Here is a 23,868-nt window from a genome sequence, read left to right on the forward strand (position 1 = left end):
ATTTCTCTCTCCCAACATAGCTATTTGCAGAGATGGTGAGATCTGTGATCTTGCTATCACCCAAAAATGTTCCTTATCCATGTTCGTGAACTCTGAAACTCCAAGCTCTGGTGTTTTTTTTTTCCATGGCTTCTCATCCTTGCTACTCCTTAGTTCTTTCCTAGGCTATTGCTTTTTCTTTTGTTATATTGTCCTTCATTCCCCAGGTAAGCTCTACCATATCCTCTTATTTTGAGTTCCTTGCCTCTTTATTTCATGGCAAAACAATCCTTTTTACATCTATCGCTAATCTCTGTTCACTATCCAACTTATCACAACCATTTTTTCCCAAAAACTTTTCATCCCTTCTCAAATCTCCAGTAGCTCCTCCTTGTTCCCTCCTCTCATCTGTAGATTTTGTCTCATTTTTCACTGAAAAAATTGAGGCCATTTTCAAAACTTCTTACTCCTTGTTCATTATCTCACTTCATTTAGATTCTTTCTACAACTGTCTCCTCCGTTACCTCTGTTTGACATAAAAAGGTGGCCTTTCTCTTTTCAAAGGCAAACCCTTTAATAATGCACAAGTTTCTTCTGTATCATATTGCCTTCTATTAACATCCTTCCTCAGTAATTTTCAGTCACTCATTTCTGTGTATTGGCTGTAGATACGCTTATGTCTCCCCTTTCTCAAAAAAAAAACCAAAAAAACCAAACCCTCACTTGTCTATTCACTAGTTATCATCCTCTTTTCCATAGACTTTTCTGGCACTGCTGTTTCCCTCTTTCTCCTCTCCTTGTAAGATTGTACCTTCTCAGTTTTCCTTTGCTGGATCTCCATCCATGTAATGCCAGGTCACAATGGGTATTCCCCAAGGCCAGAGCCTGGGCCCTTCCCTCTGTACTTTTTAACTGGGTGACCACATCAGCTCTTTTGGAATTAACCTTAAATTAAGGTTTATTTGTCCACCTCTAAGCTCTCTCCTAACCTTCAGTTTTCCTTACCCAACTTCCTATTGGATATCTGGAATTAGATACCCCACACACATCTCTAATTCAACATGTCTGAAACTGAACTCATCTTCTCCTCTTCCGAACTTTTCCCCTTTTCTAATTTATTACAGTCAAAAGTACTACTACCCTCTTGATGACCCAGGCTGACAGCTAAAGTGTCATCTTTCAACTTTTCCTCAGTCTTTCTCCTCACATCGACCATATCCTGTCTATCAACGATCACTTAAGTTACAAGTTGTCAAATCCTGTTATTTCTAGCTTTGTAACTAACATGTCTTTCCTCTGATATTGCTACCAGACTAGTAAAGGCCCTTATCATCTCATGCCTGGACTATTGCAATAATATTATTGATCTGCTGCAAGTCTCTTCCTACTCCAGTCGATCCTTTTATCTGCTTTCAAATTGCTCTTACACTTAGACTGAACTGTGTTGCTATTTCTTCTTCAGTAAACTCTGTATTAATGGCTTCTTGTTACTTAAGGATAAAATATAAAATCCCTCTGCTTAACTTTTTTTCTAGTACATTTATTTATTTTTAATATACATTGCTTTATGAATCACATTGGGAAAGAAAAATCAGAGCAAAAGGGAAAAACCGTAAGAGAGATGTAAAACAAAACATAACACAAAAATAGAAATGAGCATAGCCTGTGTTAAGCTACATTCAGTCTCCTTAGTTTTTTTTTCTGGGTGCGGATGGCATTTTCTATTCAAGTTCTGTTGGGATTGCTTCAGGTCATTGAACCACTGAGAAGAACCAAGCCTTTCATAGCTGATCATTGTACATTATTATTATTGTGTATAAAGTATTCCTGGTTCTGCTTGTTTCACTCAGCATCAGTTCATGTAAATCTTTCCAGGCTTCTCTAAAAGCAGCTTGTTCATCATTTTTTATAGAACAATAATATTCCATTACCTTCATTTACCAGCCATTCCTCAATTGATAGGCATCCATTCCTTTTCTAATTCTTTGCTACCATTAAAAAAAGCAGCTGCAAATATTTTTGTACATGTTGGTCTTTTTCCCTCCTTTATGATTTCCTTGGGATACATAACCCAGTAATGTCACTGCTGGGTCAAAGGGTTTGCATACTTTGATAGCCCTTTGGGCATAATTTCAGATTGTTCTTCAGAATGGTTGGATCAGTTCACAATTCCATCAACAATGCATTAGTGTCCCAGTTTTTCCATATCCTCCAACATTTACATTATCTTTTCCTGTCATCTTTGCCAATCTAAGAGGTGTGAGGTGGTACCTCAGAGTTATTTTAATTTGCATTTCCCTAATCAATAGTGATTTATAGCATTTTTTCATATAATTCTAGATGGCTTTAATTTCATCATCTGAAAATCTGTTTAGCTTTTAAAGCTCTTCATAATCTGGTTAATTCCTACATTTTCAATCTTTTTGCATTTTACTCATATCTCTTTTAACTTACTCTGTGATCCAGTAATACTAAATATCCTTACTTGAACTTGACACTCTGTCTCTGACTATTTTCATTGGTTCTTCCACTTTCCCTTTTTTCTTCCAGTCTAACCCAGAGTTACATTTATAAGAAGCCTTTCTCAATCTTCATTGATCTTTATGCCTTCTCTCTGAAATTTCCCCCAGTTTATTCTGTATCTTAGCATGGTTATTTACATGTTTTCTCCTCCATTAGACTTCTCTCTCTGAGAGTAGGGATTGCTTTTTTGTCTATTATCTTCCCAGTACTTAGCACAGTGCCTGACTTTATAGATGCTGATCTGGATTCTCCCCCTAGTCCCTACCTAGCAAACTATCTATTTCAAAAATATTTTTAAGAAATCAAAAGTTTGGCCAAATCAACCAGTTTGATAGCATAAGCAAATTTCTATACTTTATATCTTAACCTCTTCAGCAAAAAGCAGGTGCTTTTTCCTCATTTCTTCCTTGGAACCAAACTTTGGTATATAATAATTATGTATTATCATAATTTTACATCCAACTTGTTTAATGTACATCTAAATGGTTCTAAAACACCTTAAAATTATGTGTATACAAAGCAAATAAAGATTATGGTTAAAAATCTTTAATTTCTTGGTCTTGTTTATACTTTTAAGGCTAATAATTTTTATTTCACTATCTTGAGTTCTTTGTACTTATCCATATAAGGACAAAGATCTTTTAAAATTTCATAGAATTTGGAATGACTTAATTTCATATGGTGGCTGCTGTAATCTAGATTATAATGGAATAGTAAAAGAACATGAATTTGCTAACTTCTCTCTTGCTTCTCAGACACTTTTATTGTACAGTAGTTTCTCCTTTTTTTTTGTTGTGTAGTTCTAACTCCTTGTGACCCCATTTTTTTTTGGGGGGGGAACTACTGGAGTGGTTTACCATTTCCTTTCCAGTTCATTATATAGATGAGGAAACTGAGGTAAGCAGGTTTAAGTGATTTGACATAGCTAGGAAGTTTCTGAGGCCATATTTGAACTCCTGACTCCAGGATGGGTACTGTGCCACCTGCCCCTTCTCAGACATTACCTAGTGATAAAAAGGTGTCTCCTCCAAAATGCATAGCAATATTTTGTAAAGTTTGAAGATTTTTTTTTTTTTTTAATTGAAGGATAGTAAATGTAGTTTTGGTTAATTAGATTAGTGTTTGACCCAAATTCATTAGTTTTCATGACTGCATGTGTTCTCACTATCACCAGGGAATCTTTTACAATAATAAAGCTGTTCTCTCACAGCAGTATTATACTTTTAAATATTTGAGAGCTTTAAATCAATGATTATGCATAAAAATACTGAGGCTTGTTTTCACAGTAATTTGTAAAGTCTTTTTTTTTTTTTTTTTCTTCTATTAATTATTTTTACCAGATGTCTAGGGAATGTGAGGTAGAATTTTAATTATTCCAAATTCATTAAAATCAAATTTTTAAATTTGGCTTAAAAGGACTATTCTAGGTGGTTGTTTAAAACATATTAAGTACCTGATGTTTTCAATGAATTGTACAAGGCAATTACTATTTAATTTTATCTAGCACTTTAGATTTACAAAATCCTTTCCTTAATACTTCATTAAGTTGGTAATCTGGCAAGTTTTGTTTTTATTTTACTGAGGGGCCAATCTGGAAGTGATATGTAGGATTTTCTTGGTGAGAGGAAACTGATTCAGACAAGGATTACTTTTAGAGATGCAACAAGGACTTATACTGAGTGATACGGTGGAAATGGAGAAAGAAAAGAATGCCAATGTGAGATATGGATGCCTAAAATCAAGAGAAGTGATCAAAAATATCACTCAGGTTATAAGCTTGGGTTACTGAGAGAATGGTATTTAGGAAGAGTCGTCAATATTTATATAGAAAAGATGTGTGATTTATCTAGATAAAGGCAAGCTCAGCTTTTAGACTTAAGCTTGAAATGAATTATATGGAGAAAGTGACATTCAAGTAGAAATCACAAGTATAAAATTTGGTGCTGGAAAGGACCATCTAGTTCAAATGGTGAGGGTGGGAGATAACAGAGTAAGCAATAGAGGAGGCACATGAAGTCAGAGGTGATGATTTCAGGTCTACTATTGTTTAAATCTTGGAAATCTATGAGACCTGCAAGAGCATAGAAAGAAGATCGGAGGGCCATGAATGGGGCCTTGAGAAATACATGCGTACATTATGAAGGAGTAGGAAGAGGAGATGAAAGAAGTAGTCAGTAAAGTATTAAGAGAACCTGGACAATGACAGTTGTTGGGGGGCGGGGAGCAGTGTTATAGAGATGGTCTAAGACGGCTAAGAGAATAGTTAACAGTGTCGGTGATTAGGACATTCCAAGAGAAGGTTGTGTATTTTTCATATTGCATCATTAAGCCTTTTCACAAATCATTTGCATTTGCTCCTAGTACATATTTTCAACAAATTTATTTCTTGAAATAACTGTTATGTGATAATATCATGTCGAGAGTTCTAGACTTGGAGTCAGGAAGAACTTGAATCCTGTCTCAAAACTGTATGATCTTGGCTAAATTACTTTTTTCACCCTTAGTTCCTTCTTTTGTAAGATGGGAATAACTATAGGATCTATTTCACAAAATAGTTGTGATTATCAAGTAAATATAATAAATATAGTGAAGTCCTTTGCAAACTCTGAAGTGATATATACATGCTAGCTTATAATTATTATTTTGAGGATTTCTGTTTTTTCTTAATTTGAAATTTTGAGGGAAAGATTTTATTTTTCCCTTTAGCCTATTAAATACAATTTTATCCTTTTAATCAGGACTGTTCAATTCAATTGTATAGAAATTTTATATTGTAGATTGAGAGCTATTTGTTTCTGTCACTTCCCAGTTGCTAAAATGTCATTCTTTACTTCACCGATTTTTAAAATTTGTTGGCTATAATTTTTCTGTTTTTTCCCTTTTATTTCATATGCTATTTCTCTTGACTAGGTTTATTGACTGGTGTTGTTGTGGACTCTGGTGATGGTGTAACTCACATATGTCCAGTGTATGAAGGCTTTTCTCTTCCTCACCTTACCAGAAGACTGGATATTGCTGGGAGAGATATTACCAGATATCTTATCAAGGTAAACTGGTGGGGAGACATAGTAAACATATTCTGGTTTGTCTTCATTAACTGCACTGTTGAACAATTCTCCTTTCAAAGAATATCAAAAAAAAACTCCAGTCTACAGGATACATATATGGAAAAAACTCTTATTAATTAGCCTCCTAGTAATGTTTTCTTCCCAACAGCTTTTAAAACAAGTGAATAGGCCTTATGTAATCCAGGTGTTCCCAATAAATGGGATTATTATTTAGGATTAGGATTAATCAAGAATTAGTAATCTGGCCTAATTATTTAAATTGTACTCTAATTCTTTTTTCTATTACAAATCAGGTGAATATATTTAAGGATGCATTGCTGTCTTTCATTCATTAACTTTATAACTCTTTAGGATTCCTGTAATTTTTTCAAATTTGAATTGAACTGGACCTTAAATGAGAGACAGGTTGTCAGTAGGGAGAGATGAGGGAAGAAGAGAATTTAGCCCCATGTATAAGAGTTGCTTCCTGAAAAACAGAAGACAGAGAGGGTCAAATGGAGCAAAGAAAAGAGGGAGTTGGCCAATTCAGTTGCTATATAAAATATATACAAAAGGAAATCCTATGAAATATAACTAGAAAGATAGGCTCACTCCAGATAAGGAGAGGCATTGACTGCTAAGCTAAGAAATTTGTGTTTTTTATTCAGTAGGCAGTGAGAAAACATTAAAGACTTTTTTCAGTGGGAGAGTTTTGTGACCCAGGTTGTAGTGTAGAAAATAAATTGGCAGCAATGTAAAAGGATCAGATAGAGAGTGAGAGTAGTAAGGGACTGGGTTAAATGCATGTGGAATTTAGAATCAGAATGCCTAAGTTGAAAGCTCTGATATATTTCTAATTCTTTGTGACTCAGGGAATGGCAGTTAATCTCAGAACCTCTTTCCTCATCTGTAAAATGGGTGTAATACTTGGATTTATAGCTTTTGTGAGATTATGTAAAAATGTAATAATAATCTAGCCTAATAAATAATAAATATCTAGCCTAATAGGCTAGAAAAGAGAGGATGAGGAGTTGGTGGAGTAGGAATGAAAACTACAGAATGGGATATAAGGGATTTCAGAGGTAGAATTAGGATGTAGCATCCTCTTGTGGGAATATTTGGAGGATTTTCATGGCAATGGAGTGGTGACACAGAACCTTTCTCTCATGTAAGCTTTTGTTTAATATAAGAATATCAAGAGAAAAGGCCATGCTGTATCATTTTCATGCTTCTAATACTTTAGGGGTATATAGTTTCATTGTCTTGGAGTAATTTTCCCCTTTATTAAGATTACAACTCTTCCTGCTTTACAGTATAGACCTCTTACTGATTCTTGAGTCTAGATGAGTTGTGTCCAAAAGTAATTGATTATTTGAACACTAGTTCTTTTTTATAACCTCTTTAATAAGCCTCTTTTATGAATATTAATATACTTCGGTAATTCACGTCTTTTAAGACTATGTATCTTTGATTGAACTTTTTTACAGAATTTCTTCCTTTAAGATTTGAATTGAGTTATGAGAACCTAGTCAGATTGGAAAAGATTGAGAAGTAATTATAAACAGGGAGTATAGACAAAAGAAAGGGAAGGGGAAGAAATTGCTAGTATTTAATACGTCCTGTGTATATGACACAGCAGAACAATAAGACCTCACTGGGTTGGAATCAGAAGAACCCTATATTTCAATTCTATTACAGAGTAGGACACTTGAACCTTTTTGTGTCTGACTTTTTCTCACCTGCAAAAAGAGGTAGTCCTTGCTGGACAAAAATATTGATAAATCATGTTAAAAACCTTGAAATACTATGTAAGTGTTAACTGCTGTTGTGTAGAATTTAAAATCTAAAAACAGAAATAGCAGTGCTCATTCTCTTTTGTTTTCATGTCAGTTGCTGCTTCTTCGAGGATATGCCTTCAACCATTCTGCTGATTTCGAAACTGTTCGCATGATTAAAGAAAAACTGTGCTATGTGGGGTACAATATTGAACAGGAGCAGAAACTGGCTCTAGAAACCACAGTATTAGTTGAATCTTATACAGTGAGTATGATATATCTAATTTCAGAAATTATAAGTCACAATGTTTTTTCTTCATGACTGAGTTTCAGTCTACATAGAAGAAAATAATATGCACATTGATGAGATAGAGCATTTAAAATAGTGGAGTGTATTTGCTTTTTTAGAGGACATTTCCTACTTCAAACTAAATGTTTTTGTTCATGTATTAAGAATTATAAATAACTGTTTGAAAGGTTGGGGTCCATTGTTTTTAAAATCCTCTTTCATTTCTTAAGATTTATTATAAAATGACCATTTTATAATACTATACAGCATAGAATAAAGCTGACAATTCTGTATGCATTTGTTCTGTTGTTCTACTTCCATCCTTCCCCAAATTTGGATATGTAAAAATTTGCTATTTACAGTTCAGTAGGCAGCATTCTTTTCTTTGAATCTGGATTTAACTAATTAACTAATTGTTCATAAATCCTAGCCATTAAATAAAATTAATGGAATAGATAACATTTATTTCCCTATAACAGAGTTAACTTTTTAAAAGACTTCAGTTGTTAACTTAAAGTAACAACAATTTTTAGCCTTTAAATTTATCTAAATATGGCTGTCTTTTCTTAATTTTATTTAGGAAAGAAAGCCATATTTAATACTGACTAAATATGTAATGAAGCCTTTTTTTTTTTTTTTTTTTTTTTTTTTAAGCAAAATCACAATTATTGAGTTCCTTCTGTAACTTTTTTAAAAGGTATGCTTAAGACAGTCATAGATTCCTAATCTTTTACTTGCCTTCATGATTTATATTGGAGAAAAATGGGAGGGAAGAAATGAAAAAATTGACTCCTACCAATAAGGGAATTATAAAGTGATGATATGACAATATAAAAGAAAAGAACAAAATGTTTCATAAAGTTTGAGATGTTATATATAGCCAAGACTACCTCATCTTTGAATATTTTCTCCTCAGATCTCTTGATCTGTTAAAAGCAAACTTTTCTGTTAAACTCACTTGAGATATTCGAGGATACCATACATTGGTTTGTAATTTATGTTTAAAATTTACATTTTACAACTCAGAAATAAAATAGAAGACAGTTCTATAATATGAAATGTGTTCTAAAAATTACTGCTATGGAAAATTGTACAGTAAAAACCATAGCTTTTTGGGGGAATATGGCCTTAGGGAAATTCACTAAAAATTTTGTCAGTGAAACATAAAAAAAAGATAGAAACATAATCATTAGTACAATTTAAAACATTTGTTTAAGAAATATATGCTAAAAGTAAATAATGGTGCTGCTTATCTTGACAAAAGGAGAATGTTTGTGCTTGAACATATTGCTCCAGCTGTACCAGAAGATAAACAATAAAAATGCCGTTTCATTTTGGAAAATAAGATCTTAAGTTTGATTGTAGGAATGAACATTAAAAGGATTATAGGGTATGAATTACTATGAATTGGTACACTTTTCTATGTTCTCACTCTTTTCTCTCTGATAAAATAAGTCCTAAACAAACTCAAAATTTATTTTATGCTCAGATTTTTACCACATAGGAACAGATTTGTTTTTAAAAATGCATGTTATAATAGAATTGAATGGACTTCTGATTAAAATACTGATTTTAATTTGATTATTGTAGCTAACAGATGCAATAGTTTTAGATGAGTTATTTCTATCATGGGAACTAATTATATAACAGAATCAATTGAAGAGGTGCTAAATATAATGAATATGTTAAAAATTTTAAAGCAACTGTGATTAAATACCATAATTAATTTTAGGATCTCATGAAGAAATATATCAAATGCCAACATACCAATGCACATATTTGGCTTGTAATTTCAGTCTGCTGAACAGTATAGTGGTAGCAGAGAGGAAATTTCTTTTCAGAATTGCTCATTTAAATAAACATAATCTTGATATTACTGAAATATTTGCTTCACGAAACCATATACCTTAAAAATTGATATGAGTCTTCTATTTTTAAGCTTATATTAAATGTTTTAAAATTTTATATCTTAAATATTCTGTTACTGCAGAACACTTAAAGTTTCACTATACCTAAGTTATTTAACCTTTGGTAAATAATAAACCCTTTGCCTTCAATATCCTGAACGGAGAGTGAAAATCCAGCTTTTAATTGTAGACTATATATGCATTCTTTAGATACTTAGAATGGTATTGAGAGTAAATATATTCACATTTCTATGCACATAGCGCCCCAATTTTTTCTTCTTTTTGCTGAGCTCCAGTCTTAGGTCATAGTACTTAAGTTCCATAAGATCTTGGAGATCTTTTGCCCAATTCCCATCTTATTGATCAAAGACAACTGAGACCTAGGGCAGAGAAATGACTTGTTCTTTTGTTCATACAGATAGTAAGCATCAGAGGCAGAATTTGAACCCAACTCTGACTGATCTTTATATTCGGTATTCTTTCCACTCTACCATATTGTTGGAGGTCCCAAAGGTATCCGACTCATCCTATTCAAAATAGGATTTAGAACACATTATCTTCGTCTCCCAGACCCACCTCTTCCTCTACCCCCTCGACTGTTTCTCCATTGCCTTTTGGAGAAAATACATATTCTTTTGTGTTCACTTAAAATCTTCATAACTGTGCCCAAAGAGCTATCAAACTCTGCATACCCTCTAATACAGCAGTGTCTCTACTGGGTCTATATCCCAAAGAGATTATAAAGAAGGGAAGGGGACCCAAATGTACAAAAATGTTTGTGGCAGCCCTTTTTTGTAATGGCAAGAAACTAGAAACCGAGTGGATGCCAATCACTTGGAGAATGGCTAAATAAGTTGTGGTATATGAATGTTATGGAATATTATTGTTCTATAAGAAACGACCAACAGGATGGTTTCAGAGAGGTCTGGAGAGGCTTATATGAACTGATACTAAATGAAGTGTACAGAACCAAGAGAACATTGTACACAGAAACAAGATTAGGTGATGTTCAACTTTGATGAATATGACTCTTTTCAACAATGAAATGATTCAGGCCAATTCCAATAGACTTCTGATGGAGAGAGAGCCATCTACATCCAGATTGAGGACTATAGGGATTGAATTTGTATCAATAGTATTTTCATCTTTTTTTGTTATTGTTATTTGCTTGCCTGTTTTTTTTTTCTTTAAGGTGTGTGTGTGTGTGTGTGTGTGTGTGTGTGTGTGTGTGTGTGTGTGTGTGTGTGTGTTTTGCTTATTGATCTGATTTTCTTGTGTAGCATGATGAATATGGAAATACATTTAAAAGAATAATATATGTATACCTATATTGAATTGCTTGCCATCTGTGGGTAGGAGTAGAGGGAGTGAGGTAGAAAAATTTGGAACACAAGATTGTGCAAAGGTGATTGTTGAAAACTTTTTGCATGTATTAGGAAAAATATAAAGATATTAAAGAAATTGGGGGGGGGAGAAATCCCTTCACAATTTGACTTCAACATATTTTCTATGTTGACTACATAACATAAGCCATTGTTTGCTCTACCTATAATTCAAGCCAGATTAGCCTACTTATATCTTTACACAGACTGTCTTCCCATATTTTGAATGTCTCATACCTTTCTATCTTTTGGGAAACCAAATTTCCTTCAAGTTTCAGATAGTGACACCTCTTTTAAAAGCATTGTTTTGATTTCTTCTGATTGTTAATGATTCAATATTTATTTTTGTTTGCTTGTCTGTGAATAGGCTTTGTCCCCCAAGTAGAGTAAAAACTCTTTGAGGGTAACAACTGTTTATATCTATAGTGCTTGGTACATTTTCTGACCATAATAAGAGCTTTATAAAAGCATATTGATTAAAGGTGAAGGAAAAGAATCATAGAAATTTGTATGACATGCCCAGTTATTCAGACATTTAAGTGGTAGAGTCTATATTTGAACTTGTCCATTATTCTCTTAAAACACAAATGCAAATGCCTTTTTTCTAGTTGGCCTATTTTTTTTGGTCATGAATTCTTATTAAATATAATTTTACTCATATTTTCTTACATTTTAGCTCCCAGATGGCCGAATTATCAAGGTTGGTGGAGAGAGATTTGAAGCACCTGAAGCTTTATTTCAACCTCATTTGATCAATGTGGAAGGAGTGGGTGTTGCTGAATTGCTTTTTAACACAATTCAGGCTGCTGATATTGATACCAGGTAGGTTGCAATGATTTGTTAAGATGATTTGTGCTTTTATATAAGCTTTTAGAAATGGATATTTGTAAATAGTGGTTGAGCTGTTATTTAATTCACAATAGTTAATATTTTTAAGTACAAGAAAGTAATTTTTGAAGGATGGCAGTGAATTTCAAACATTAAAAATAGACCCATGATAGTGGGTTAAAAGTTACTTTTTAAAGCATAGATTAGTTGACCATAATTTAAGGGGATATGCTCAGTGAGTCATTTTGGTAAAGTAATTGTGGAAGAGCAGATAATGAGTATAAGTTAAAACAGAACATTTGTTTTAGGCTGAATCTTGGCAAACAGTAAGACAAATAGAAGACTGTCAGATAGCCCTCTAATCCACACTTTCTAATTATGGTAAATACTTTTGGCAAGGATATTTTTGTTTCTTAGTTGATATAATAATGTCTATTAAAGTCCATATGGTCCATTTTTGTTCATAAGATTCTAGTATGTGTGGAAGGAACCTTAAAGGCCATCTCATCCAATTTCTACTTAAAACAAAAAAAAAAAAACTCTGAATGTCACACACCAAATGAATATTTCCATACAGAATTGTGGATGGAACTATAGCTCTGCATTATGTAGAGCTTGCTTTTCTTCTTTGATATAGAATAGATTCTGCATGTGACTTTATTTTTCCTTTTTAAAAATTTTAATATTTTATTTTTCCCCAGGTACATGTAAAATAACTTCTTAAAACTTTGAGTTCCATATTCTTTCTCTTCTTCCCTCTCCTATTTCCCCTCTGATTAAGAAGGCATTTGTGAAGTTACACAAAACATTTCCATAGAAGTCATCAACATGTAACTTTCAAAATTATGCTTTTTATTGTCTGCTATTCTTTTTGACTTTTTCTTTGTTTTTTTCAAAAATGCTTATGCCTTTTGTTCTTCCTCTCTATTTTTCTTTTTTATGCCTTTTTTTTGGTGTGTAATCCTATCCTTAGTTTGCCACTTTGCCCTTCTTACATTTCTTTATTTGAAAAAAAGTTATTCAAAACTAGTATGACAAATATGTACAGTTAAGGAAAATAAATCTGTACAGTGGCCAAGTCTGCAAATATGTTTGCATTTTGAGTTTATCTGACTCCTCTGTCAGAAGGTGGATTGTATCTCTCATCATTGCTCTTCTGATATTTTCAATCCTATTTATAAAGAAACTGAGGACCCAGAACGTTGTGATTTGTCCTGAATCATACACAGTAGTGTCAGGGAGGATGTGAACTTGTCTCCTCTGATGCCAGAGCCAGTGTTCTTTCCACCATATCATGCTCCTCCCATTGTTTACTTATGACTAGTATTTGGTTTTTTGTATTTTTTTTTTTTTTTTAAAACACCTTTAATACACAAAACATCATTTGAGCCATAACATATATATGTTTATTACATATAGAAAAACATACCTAAATACTTAATATTCATATGTGTATATTTGTATATGTGTATATTTTTAATCCTCAGAGCTTCAGATGCAGAGTATCCACTCTTATGAATAAATAGAATAATATACCACTTAGTACTGAGTCCATAATTATGGTACCATTATGTAACTGAGAGGCTTGTTGTCCACTGGCAGCACCAGCAAGTATCTGTTAAGGCCTGTGACTAGTAGTGCTTTTCCATGCAGTATATTATTGGAAAATGGAGACTTTGCAGGATTATTTAAATGAAACTAAATTAAAAGCAACACCAGAAATAAATAGTTGCCCTGGAAAGAGCATGGATGTGGAAACAGGCAATCAGCAAATATTTATTAAGGATTTATTGTGTTCTGGGCATTGTGCTAGGAGTTGGATTTGAGTTTCAGCTCTGCCACTTGTTAATTTGGACAGGCATGGGATGGAAATCCACCTCTTTCACGTGGATATTGTGGCACAGCTCCCAGATTCCTATCAGTAACACTCTTGACTTATATGTATCCAGCAAGAGTAAGGGTGATGATGGAGGGTCCAAGTAGGACTTCATGACTCCTGAGGGTGTACCACCCAGAGCTCCTTACAGATTCTAAAGTGCATTGATTTCCTGTTGTCTTTTTGAATTCTCAATCTATAACCTGATTTATTTTCTCTAGATCTGAATTTTATAAGCACATTGTGCTTTCTGGAGGTTCTACCATGTACCCTGGACTGCCATCTCGTTTGGAACGTGAACTTAAACAGCTTTACTTAGAACGAGTTTTAAAGGGAGATGTGGAAAAACTTTCGGTGAGTGTGAGCAGCCAACACCATGGAGAGAATTGTAGTTTTAAAATTCTATAATTTGATCCTGAGAGCCACTAGAGGGAGCCAGGAGCTCAGCTTTGCATAACATGTAATCAGCTAGAACAATTTGGAGAATGGAGTGATGTTTTTCTTGCATCTCCTGACCAGACAGGACCAAACCCTTCAGGCAAACTTCAGAGATTGGGATAGAGTCACATAGTGACTCTGAGAATTATCTTTTCTGATTTTATTATTTATAACCAATTCTCTGGCCAAAATGACTAAATATTTCTCTTTGCTTTTCTAAATATTTGCTGTCTTTGCTTTAGACTAAACAAGAGTCCTTTACTGTCTTTAAGACTTTTATTATGTGTTATAAAACAATATAGTTAAAAGTTTGTATATTCCTTTCCTATCCTCTTCATTTCTAACTATTTAATGAGCTATTCTCCTCATTGATCACCTCCCATCCCCACCTCATTTAACCCTTCATTTCCTAAAACCAACTCAATATATCTTCCCCCAAAACCCTCTCCTGATCTCTGAATTTCTGAGGCACCTAGGACCTGCAGTCAGGAGTACTAGAGTTCCATTCTGGCCTCAGAAGTTTACTAGTTATATGATCCTAGCAAGTCATTTAACTTTTCTTTGTCTCAATTTCCTGAAGTATAAAATGGAGATAATAATAGTACCCACTTCTCCAGTAGTTGTGAGGATCAAATAAAATAATATATGTAAGTAACATTCTGAGAAGGGATCTATAGATTTCATCATTGGCTATCTTACTTGGGAGAGCTTAGTACTCTTATTTCCTTACTTATTTTGGTTATCCATTCCCAGTTATCCACTATTATTTTCTAATTTCATTCCTAGAGTCTTTCTTTGTAGAAGAAACAAAAAGTAGGAATCTAACATTTGTGCCTTCTTTTCCCTATTGATTATCCAGCATAACTTTAAAAGTTAGTTTTCTTAACCTTATCTCACTTTCAACTTATTCTTATCTTAAGCACTTATAATATTCTTTGTGGATTATGCTGTGCTTTTGAACTCATTCTCCATTACCTGTCTTTTGACATGTCTTTTTAGGTTTCTTATATAGCCGTGTTAAGTGCCTTTGGACAACACCCTCTTTTCCATATCCAGGTTTTTTTCTTTCTGCATGACTCTATAGAATTTTAAACCATAAGATTGTTTCCTTTTTAAAAATTTTTGTGAAATATTTCTCCCCAAATCTAGGCTCTGCCTAGCTTTCTTGCCTTCAGTCACACATTTCAAGATGAAATGATTATTCTCCCTAAGGCTTTGATAGAAAAGTGATAGTCAGTCAAGTGGTAGACTTGGAGCTAAAAAGACTTGGGTTTTATTCCTTCCTTTGACACTTATTAGCTATGTGATTGTGAGCATATTATTTAACTTCTCTCCACTTTAGCTTCTTTATCTATAAAATGGAGGTGGAAACTATGAATATCTACTTCATTGATGAAGATCAAATTAGATAGTATTAGTTTAATATAGATATGAAATATAGATAGGATAAAGCATTTTGAAAACCCTAACATGCTATATAAATAGTAGTTTTAATTATTTACACTCCAGAAACAAGTTCTTTTGTGTAAGAATTAAGTTTCAGAATAAGACTTTTTCCTGGTTGATCCCTTTCACTTGGAAGGATGCAATTAACATTAAAACATAACAAGAAAGGACTTGCGATTCTGCATTTGGCAGACCTCCAGTAGCTGTCTACATAATTCAAGTTCTATGTCACTACTATATCATTTCCCTGTGCTAAACTTATAACTTATTTCCTAAACTCCACATATAATTACTTTTTTGGCCTATTTGTCTTGTAGTATATTCCAAAGAAAAAATGGCTTCCATTTCTCTTTCTATTAATCTTCATCCAAATGTTCCTCATTATATTTCTCCCTTCTGGTTCCTAAGAATAAACTCAATATGCAGTGATACTCCTTTTTGCCCCCACATCTCCTTAACTTATTTTGAGAAGTATACTTATTTAATGAGTGTTATCTGGAAGGGGAAAACTAACTATTAAAAGATATCTAAAGAAAAATGAAGTCTGGATACCATTATTTGAATAATGGCTGAATAAGCTATTCTTTAGACTCCTTGTCTTTCATTCTGTTGAGTGGTGAGGTGAAGATAGTATGTCCCCGTAGAAATATACAGGTCAAATATGAAAGAAATAGAAAATAATTGTAGAGAGGCAGGCTAGGATTTTAAACTTTTGTTGTTATCCTGAACCCCTATGGCATTCTGGTGAATCCTGTTGAGCTCTTCTTAAAATAATGTTTTAAATGCATAAAAAATATAGAATTACAAAGAGAAACCAATTACATTAAAATAGTTACCAAAATAAATATTTAAAAAAAAAAAGATTATGGGACCTCAAGATTAAGGACCCCTGTGCTAGATAGGATTAATAAAGGTTTCATGTAAAAAGTGCTTCTTGAGCAGTTGAGTTTTGAAGGAAAAAGGGAAGAAGGTGAGCATTCCAAGCAAATGTTGGAAGAGTGAGACAGCTTGGTTAGGAAAGGGAGCAGTATATTATAAAGTAGGAAAGAAAAAAATCTATTAATATGATCAACTTTTGAATTGGCCTAGACCTCTGTTTTTTCAGTTTACATCCTATGGGGGAAGACAGCATAGATCATCATAGCTATCATTTACATAGCCTCTACTATATGCCAGCCACTGTTCTACATACTTAAAAAGAAATTATCTTAGTGGATTCTTATAACACTCCTGCAAGGCAAATGCTATTATTTGCGCCATTTAACAGTTGAGGAAACTGGGGTAAACAGATTAGGTGACTTATTCGAGGTCATACAACTAGTAAGTTATTGTGGTTAGATTTGAACTCAGGTTTATCTAAGTCCTGGGGCAGCTAAGTGGCACTATGGAGAGTGTGTCAGGCTTGGGAGTCAGACACTAGTGTGACCCTGGGGAAATCACTTAACCCTGTTTGTTCTTGTTTCTTCCTCTGTGAAATGAACTGGAGGAGGAAAATGGCAAACCATTCTAGTATCTTTGCCAAGAAAATCCCAAATGGGGTCATGAAGGATTGGACACAACTGCAATGATTGAACTCTTTTACTTCAGAACCAGCTGTCTTTCCACTGTCACTTTCCTGCCCCAACATGAAACATTTATGTAATATACAGGAAATAAAGACAAAGAAGTTAGGGAAGCTCCTATAGGGAGCAGTTTTGAGTCCAGTCCTCGCTGGATAAATAAAAAGAAAATATGAACAATTTATATGTTATAAATAATCACTTCAAAGTCAAAAAGAAATGCAGATTACATTAATTTTGAGATTTTGCCAAGTCATTTTTAGATTGTCAAAAATTACAAAACTTAACAAAATCCCTCCAATAGCAAGATTGTCTTATATTGTTATAGGGACTACATAGTAGTAAACTTTTTTTTTTTTTTTTTTTGTAGAGAAATCTGGTATTACACAAGGAAAATTATAAAAGTAGCCATATCATTTAACTTGGTATAAAAATATTTCTTTCTTTCTTTTTTTTTTTTTTTTGAGGCTGGGGTTAAGTGACTTGCCCAGGATCACACGAGCTAGGAAGTGTTAAGTGTCTGAGACCAGATTTGAACTCGGGTCCTCCTGAATTCAAGGCTGGTGCTCTATCCACTGTGCTACCTAGCTGCCCTGGTATAAAAATATTTCAAGAAAATCTCCATTTTCAACATTTGAATAATGTTCTATATTAAAGCAATTAATACAATACTAGTTTACAACATAAAATTGACTGATATATAAACAAACTTGAAAAGACATGAAGCAAGTGAAGAAGGAATAGCATAAATGGTAATTAAGACTATAAAATATATTCTAAGATGTAGATCAAAAATGAAAGGAGAAATAGCATAATTAATACATAATTTACATTTCAAATATAGCGATTCCTTTTTAAAAGATAATCGTAAATGCATGCTGGTTAGATTTTTAATTGTTTTAGTCTTGACTAGCTCTGAGTCTTTGTATCTTCTCAGTACTTTATCACTGTACCTTGTTTATTAAGTAGTTAATACTTGTTGACTGTCTTACTTGGAGATCTCTTTTGACAAATGTTTAAATTAAATTACACATTTGAAATATTATTCACCTTTTTGCTTGTCTACTCTATCAAATTAAGATTCACTATTCTATATATATGACAAAACGGATAATTTTAAAAGGTAATTAGTTAATTTGTGTTCCTCTTTCCTTTTCACTGGTTCTAGGAAATAAAAAGTCATTTTTAGCCTCGTTTCTTTCCAAATGCTGATTATGAATATGCCCTTTTATTTTATCTAGTACAAAGATTGTTTTTACTTTTCATTATTTCATTTATTATTTCATGAGATTTTAAAATGAGTTTAAAATAGTAGGAGTCATAGTTAACAGTTATTTAGTATTTAGTATTTACACTGTTATAATCATTTTACAATTATTTCACTTGATTCTCACAAAAATCGTGGGAGATAAGTACTATTATTATCCCCATTTTTACACATGATAAAACTAAAGAAAAAGTGGTCAAGTTTGCTCAAGAGTAACACAGCTAGTGAGTGTCTGAGGGCAAATTGAATGCAGGTATTCTTGACTCCAGGTCCAGTTTTCTGTATACTACACTACTACCTGCATCTCTGAACTTGAAACAAAGGATTCTTACAAGGTACTAAGTCAGTGGAATTCATAGAAATAATAGTTACCTGGTTTAGCATGGTGTTCAGTATGATAAATTTAATCTTACAACAAATAATGGTTTCCTAGTAATACAATGATTGGCTTATACTCAGTGTAGAGCATATAAGCTAGAAACTCTCAGGGGCTGAGACAGATTCATTCTACCTCCACCTTTGTGCTGCTGGAGGCTGAAACACAAACCTTTGAATTTGGAGAGATTCAGAGGCCACAGAAGACAGAAAGCTGGAGGCTGAAGCACAAGCCCTTGGCCTATTCATTCACTTCATCTCACACCACCTTGGTGGCAGGCTCTCCTTCGCTTGTCCACTGAAACCAAGACTCCAGAAGGCCCTCAGAAAACTAGCTGAGCCCCAAGTAAAGGAAATAGGACTTTGAAAGAGACAATAAAGGATTTGGACTTTAACACCTAGCTGCACTTGTGGTGATTACTGAACTGAAATGAAGGCTGCTCCCAGAGACCCTAAGGAAACTGAAATAGAATGCTACATTTCATCTCTCAAATCTTTTAGACCATTTTATTTCAATTTGGTTCTTTAGAAAAGAGGTTTGGCAAGACAAGGTCAAAATGGGTTCATGATTTAGACATAAAGGATGATAGTACAAGCATATTAGGAAAACAAGGGATAGTCTACCTCTCAGATTTGTGGAGAAAGAAGGAATTTATGACCAAAGAAGAACCAGAAAATATTATGGAATACAAAATGGATAATTTTGATTATATTAAATTAAGAAAATTTTGTACAAACAAAACCAATGCAGCCAAGATTAAAAGGAAAGCAGAAAATTGGGGGAAATATTTTACATCCAAGGTTTCTGATAAAGACCACATTTCTAAAATATATAGAGAATTGAGTCAAATTTATAAGAATAGAAGCCATTCTCCCATTGATAAATGGCCAAAAGATATGAACAGACAATTTTCAGATGAAGTAATTAAAGCTATTTCTAGTTATATGTAAAAATGCTCTAAATCACTATTCATTAGAAAAACACAAATGAACACAACTCTGAGGTACCACTTCACTCCTTTCAGATTAGCTAAAATGATAAGAAAAAATAATGATGAATGTTGGTGGGGATGTGGTAAAACTGGGGCATTACTACATTGTTGGTGGAGTTGTGAACTGATTTAAGAATTCTGGAGAACATTGGAACTATGCCCAAAGGGCTATCAAACTGTGCACACCTTTTGATCCAGCAGTGTTCTCTCCTGGGCCTGTATCCTAAAGATATCCTAAAAAAGAAAATGAGGTTTGGATTTTTTAAAAATCACAGAATCTCAAAAGCCAACTAATCCAACTTAAATGTGTACAAGAAACTAACAATTGTCACTGCAATTGACACTGACAAGTGGTCATCTTGTCTTTGAAGCCCTCTAGTGTGGAAGAACCTACTACTTTCTAAAGTAACCCACTCTGCTGCTTTTCATGTAGTTGGCACTTAATTGTTTCAATTGCATTATATTGGATATTTAATTGTTAGGAATTTAATCCTCATTAAAAACTTCCTTCTGCCTCTCTTTACCTTCTCATTAGGGCCAAGTGGAATATGCTTGATTCCATCTCCATATTCATCTTTTCAAATACTCAAAGACAGCCATTGTTAGGCTTTCAGATTTTCTCTTCTCTAGGTTGGCTATCCATTGGCTAGACTATTCTTTGAAATGGCAAATTCCCTACAATTATGATTTTAATTTTATCTCTCTCCTCTTTTTAGAAATTTAAGATACGCATTGAGGACCCACCTCGCCGAAAGCACATGGTGTTTCTGGGTGGTGCGGTTCTGGCAGACATTATGAAGGACAAAGACAACTTTTGGATGACCAGACAAGAATACCAGGAAAAGGGTGTTCGTGTGCTGGAGAAACTGGGTGTGACTGTTCGATAAACTCAAAGTTTCTTCCCATCACATCTTTAAAGCTTTTTTTCCCCCCCTCTTTATTGCCAATTTTTGAACTCATTCAGCTATGTGACATGGAAAAGGCCTCTCTGTGCCCTTTGAAATGAAAGGTCAGGTTTTGTTCTGATTTCTCTGGGAAGCTTTGATAAATGTTAGTTAATGTGGCTAAATTTGACTATTTAATTTGCCCACTTCCCTACAAACAAAACAGGAGAGCTATGGGGCCTGTCTGTTGCATTGTTTCTTCTCTGTAGGCATTTGGATAATTCTTGTAGACTTTTTTATTTTCAGTTTACTGCTATAATGCTGCTAGCTTTTGTCTTTAGCACACCAGGTGGTTTGCCTTTCTTAGCATAAGAAAAACTTATACAGCAGCTTTTATATCCTTTTACTTATGTGGAGGAGTTACCTTTGCACCCTTTGTAGCCTTTCTTCCATAATGTGGAGCTCTAAGCTGTCACTGCTACTACTATAAATACCTTAAAGCCTTCCATGTTTAATGTCTTGGGGAAATATCTGGCTGTAAACTAAACTGTTAAAGTTCTCCTCCCTTTCCTTCAGAGGTTAGTGGGGATATGGGAGTGGAAATGAGTTGAAAGATACTGTGTTTTGATTTTGAGCTGTATATCTTTTCTGTGATCATTTAGGGTGAACTTTATTTACATTACTTTTAATTTGTAGGTTTTCTATTTTAATTTTGGTATACATTTCCATATGATACAAAAAGCAAGGGTAGAATAATATCTAATCCATTTCCATATGGTTTAACCCTAGCTTAAAAACCATTTTTTAAAAATTCCATACATCATCATTCTGGGACTGGTTTCTCTAGAATTTGTCAAGTGAAAGATGCTTTTTAGTAATTCTAAGTACAGAGAAAAGCGTTACTTAAAAAACTGAAATTGTAAAATTGGTTATTTTTCTAAAGTGCTTTTGTTTATTTCTAAAGCACTTAAATTTTACAGTGGCAGTAATCTGATGCCAAGTACTGTTCTTAAAAAGTGGAGATTTCCTGTAACTGACCAGTGCTGATTTAAATAAAACAAGCAGACATGGTTGCTGGCAGTAATTAAGAAGAGATACCTCTACTTGTTGGATTAAAAAATAACATTGGGTTATGGGACTTGTTGCCAGTTGATAAATATTCATTCACAAGTAATTTTTGCTTGTCTTGATTTGATACTGGGAAGGGGGCAGGGTGAAATTCAATTGTTTGAAATGTTGTTTACAAAAGAAAAATCAAGATTAAAAATCTATTGAAATCTATTGAAAAAAATAATTGTAGCTGCTAACTCATCCTTTTTTTATGCTTGAAAGAAGAGTTGTTTTATGTAACTGCATAGCAGGCTGCTGGTTATGCTACATCATCTGTATAAAACTACACAATAGTTCTTAGTATTTATTGGAAATATCAAATAATATCATGCAGATGAAGTTCTTTTTAATTTTTTGAATAAAGTAACAGGAAATCGTATAACTGATTTTAAAAATGAGCATTTTGAACACCCTTATTCCAGAAATGAAGTTCATTCACTAATAGTGATGTCTAAAAAAAGGGGATAAAGATGATTGGACTTATGTTTTCATTTAATGGAGATTTCTCTCAGAAGAGCATCCTTGAGGATCCTTAGGAAAGTGACTTCCCCAGAAGCAGGAGATGAACCCCCAGGCTTCCTAATTTCCAAACTGCATGCACCACTGCCTCTCATTTCTGAAATTCTACCTTTTTCCCTCTTTTGTGGACTCATTAAAATCAGAAAAATTGACTTAGTCCTGTATTTATGAAAACTTAAACAAAATCTTCTGTTTAAAAGCAACAGGGAGAAAAAAAAAGTTTAGTTATGCAGCCAGTATTTTGATAATGGTGATTAAATTTATGTTCAACCCTTAACTTGGAAAAAGGCAAACTTGTAGGCATGCTGGATGTGCTTTCAATACCTTTACATATTAATAGGCAATAAATTTGAGTAGTATTGATATGAAGTATTTTGGATTCTTAAAGTCTTCTAAATGGACTTCATTGGGTGGGATACTCATATAAATATAAATCGGGTACTGTCTCGAAGCACTGGCCATGTCAGATAATCCACATTTAGGAGAAGTACTGGTTGCTATTTTCAACATTAAAGGAGTAACTCATTTTACCTTCAGACAGTTGTCAATCAATGGAATAAATAATTAAAACAAATTGAACATTCTTTTTAAAAATTGCTGAATTCTGCATTGAAAATTTTCATTATAATACTTACCTTTCTACACTTACTATAAAATTCCATTTTAAAATCTAATTCTCATTGAATGAATACACTTAGAAATGTCTTTTTGGGTGTCTGTTTAATTGATGTTTTTGTTGTGTCAGATAAAGTTCCCACAGGGAAGTTTCCAACTGCTCTCATGGCTTACAATAGAATGCTGTGAAAAGAAAGTAGTGGCTCAAATTTATAATGATGCTTCAGTTTGATTTTTTTTTTTTTAAATCTAGAATTTGCTTATGTCTTTGACAGTTAAAGGGTTTTTTAGGGTTGCATCCTACTTTTAAACATCTATCTGCTTTAAAATCACACCAGATCTTGGTATTTAGGATGTTAACCCAGGTAAAGAAATAAAATCAAAAGCATTATTACAGTTCTGAGCAATGTTAAAATATCTGGAAAGCCATTTGAGAAACTGTCAATGGATATTTCAGTAGTTTTAAATTTAATTTGAGCACGGGCCTTTTTTATTAAAAAATAAAATTAAATTTTTCAGAGTTTGGTTTTAGTCTTATCTTTTGATAATTGTGTTTGATCGCATTGTGTTTCATTTTCATTCATGTTTTGTTTTGTTTTGTTAGAATGTGATCAATTGACAACCTTTAGGAATCTATTTTCCTAATAAGGAATCTTATTAAAAAGATTAGGCTGAGTTTCCCCCCTGACTGCCACTTCCACACTTGGCCAAAACCAACATTGTTATTTTGGGATATTTACTAATTTTGTCTTATTGAGTGAAAATTTTAAGTAAGATAGACTGAAGATTAATAAAGTACAGGTTATTATTAATCTTGTACAAAGTTTAAATAATAATAATTCATTTTTAAGGCTTAATAGCTTTCATAAAGGTCTTGACAATTCAGGTTTTAAAATGAACTGAATTGAGAATGATAAAGCAATCTGAATGTCATATATAACTAAATATCCACATGACACTCTCAATTTATCCTCTTTATGATTTAGTCAGGGTTGGTGGTAGAGTGGTAGTAAATGTATGTTTTTCCTTTATTTCTCCATATTTAACTATCAGCCAC

At 33.3% G+C, this 23,868-nt stretch overlaps 1 protein-coding gene across 1 annotated transcript in view; it reads left to right on the forward strand.

Annotated features, from left to right (window-relative positions):
- The window catches only part of ACTR2 (actin related protein 2), a 51,888-nt gene extending 28,557 nt beyond the window's left edge, over nucleotides 1–23,331 (forward strand). Inside the window, exons 5-9 of the mRNA XM_074287079.1 lie at nucleotides 5,413–5,549; nucleotides 7,440–7,589; nucleotides 11,579–11,724; nucleotides 13,828–13,960; nucleotides 20,400–23,331. Coding sequence (XP_074143180.1) covers nucleotides 5,413–5,549; nucleotides 7,440–7,589; nucleotides 11,579–11,724; nucleotides 13,828–13,960; nucleotides 20,400–20,570 — 737 coding nt within the window. The 3' untranslated portion in view covers nucleotides 20,571–23,331. The remainder of the gene's footprint in view (nucleotides 1–5,412; nucleotides 5,550–7,439; nucleotides 7,590–11,578; nucleotides 11,725–13,827; nucleotides 13,961–20,399) is intronic.
- Nucleotides 23,332–23,868: the final 537 nt, after the last annotated feature.

Source organism: Sminthopsis crassicaudata, chromosome 2 (assembly GCF_048593235.1).
Source record: "Sminthopsis crassicaudata isolate SCR6 chromosome 2, ASM4859323v1, whole genome shotgun sequence".
NCBI classification, from domain to species: Eukaryota; Metazoa; Chordata; class Mammalia; order Dasyuromorphia; family Dasyuridae; genus Sminthopsis; species Sminthopsis crassicaudata.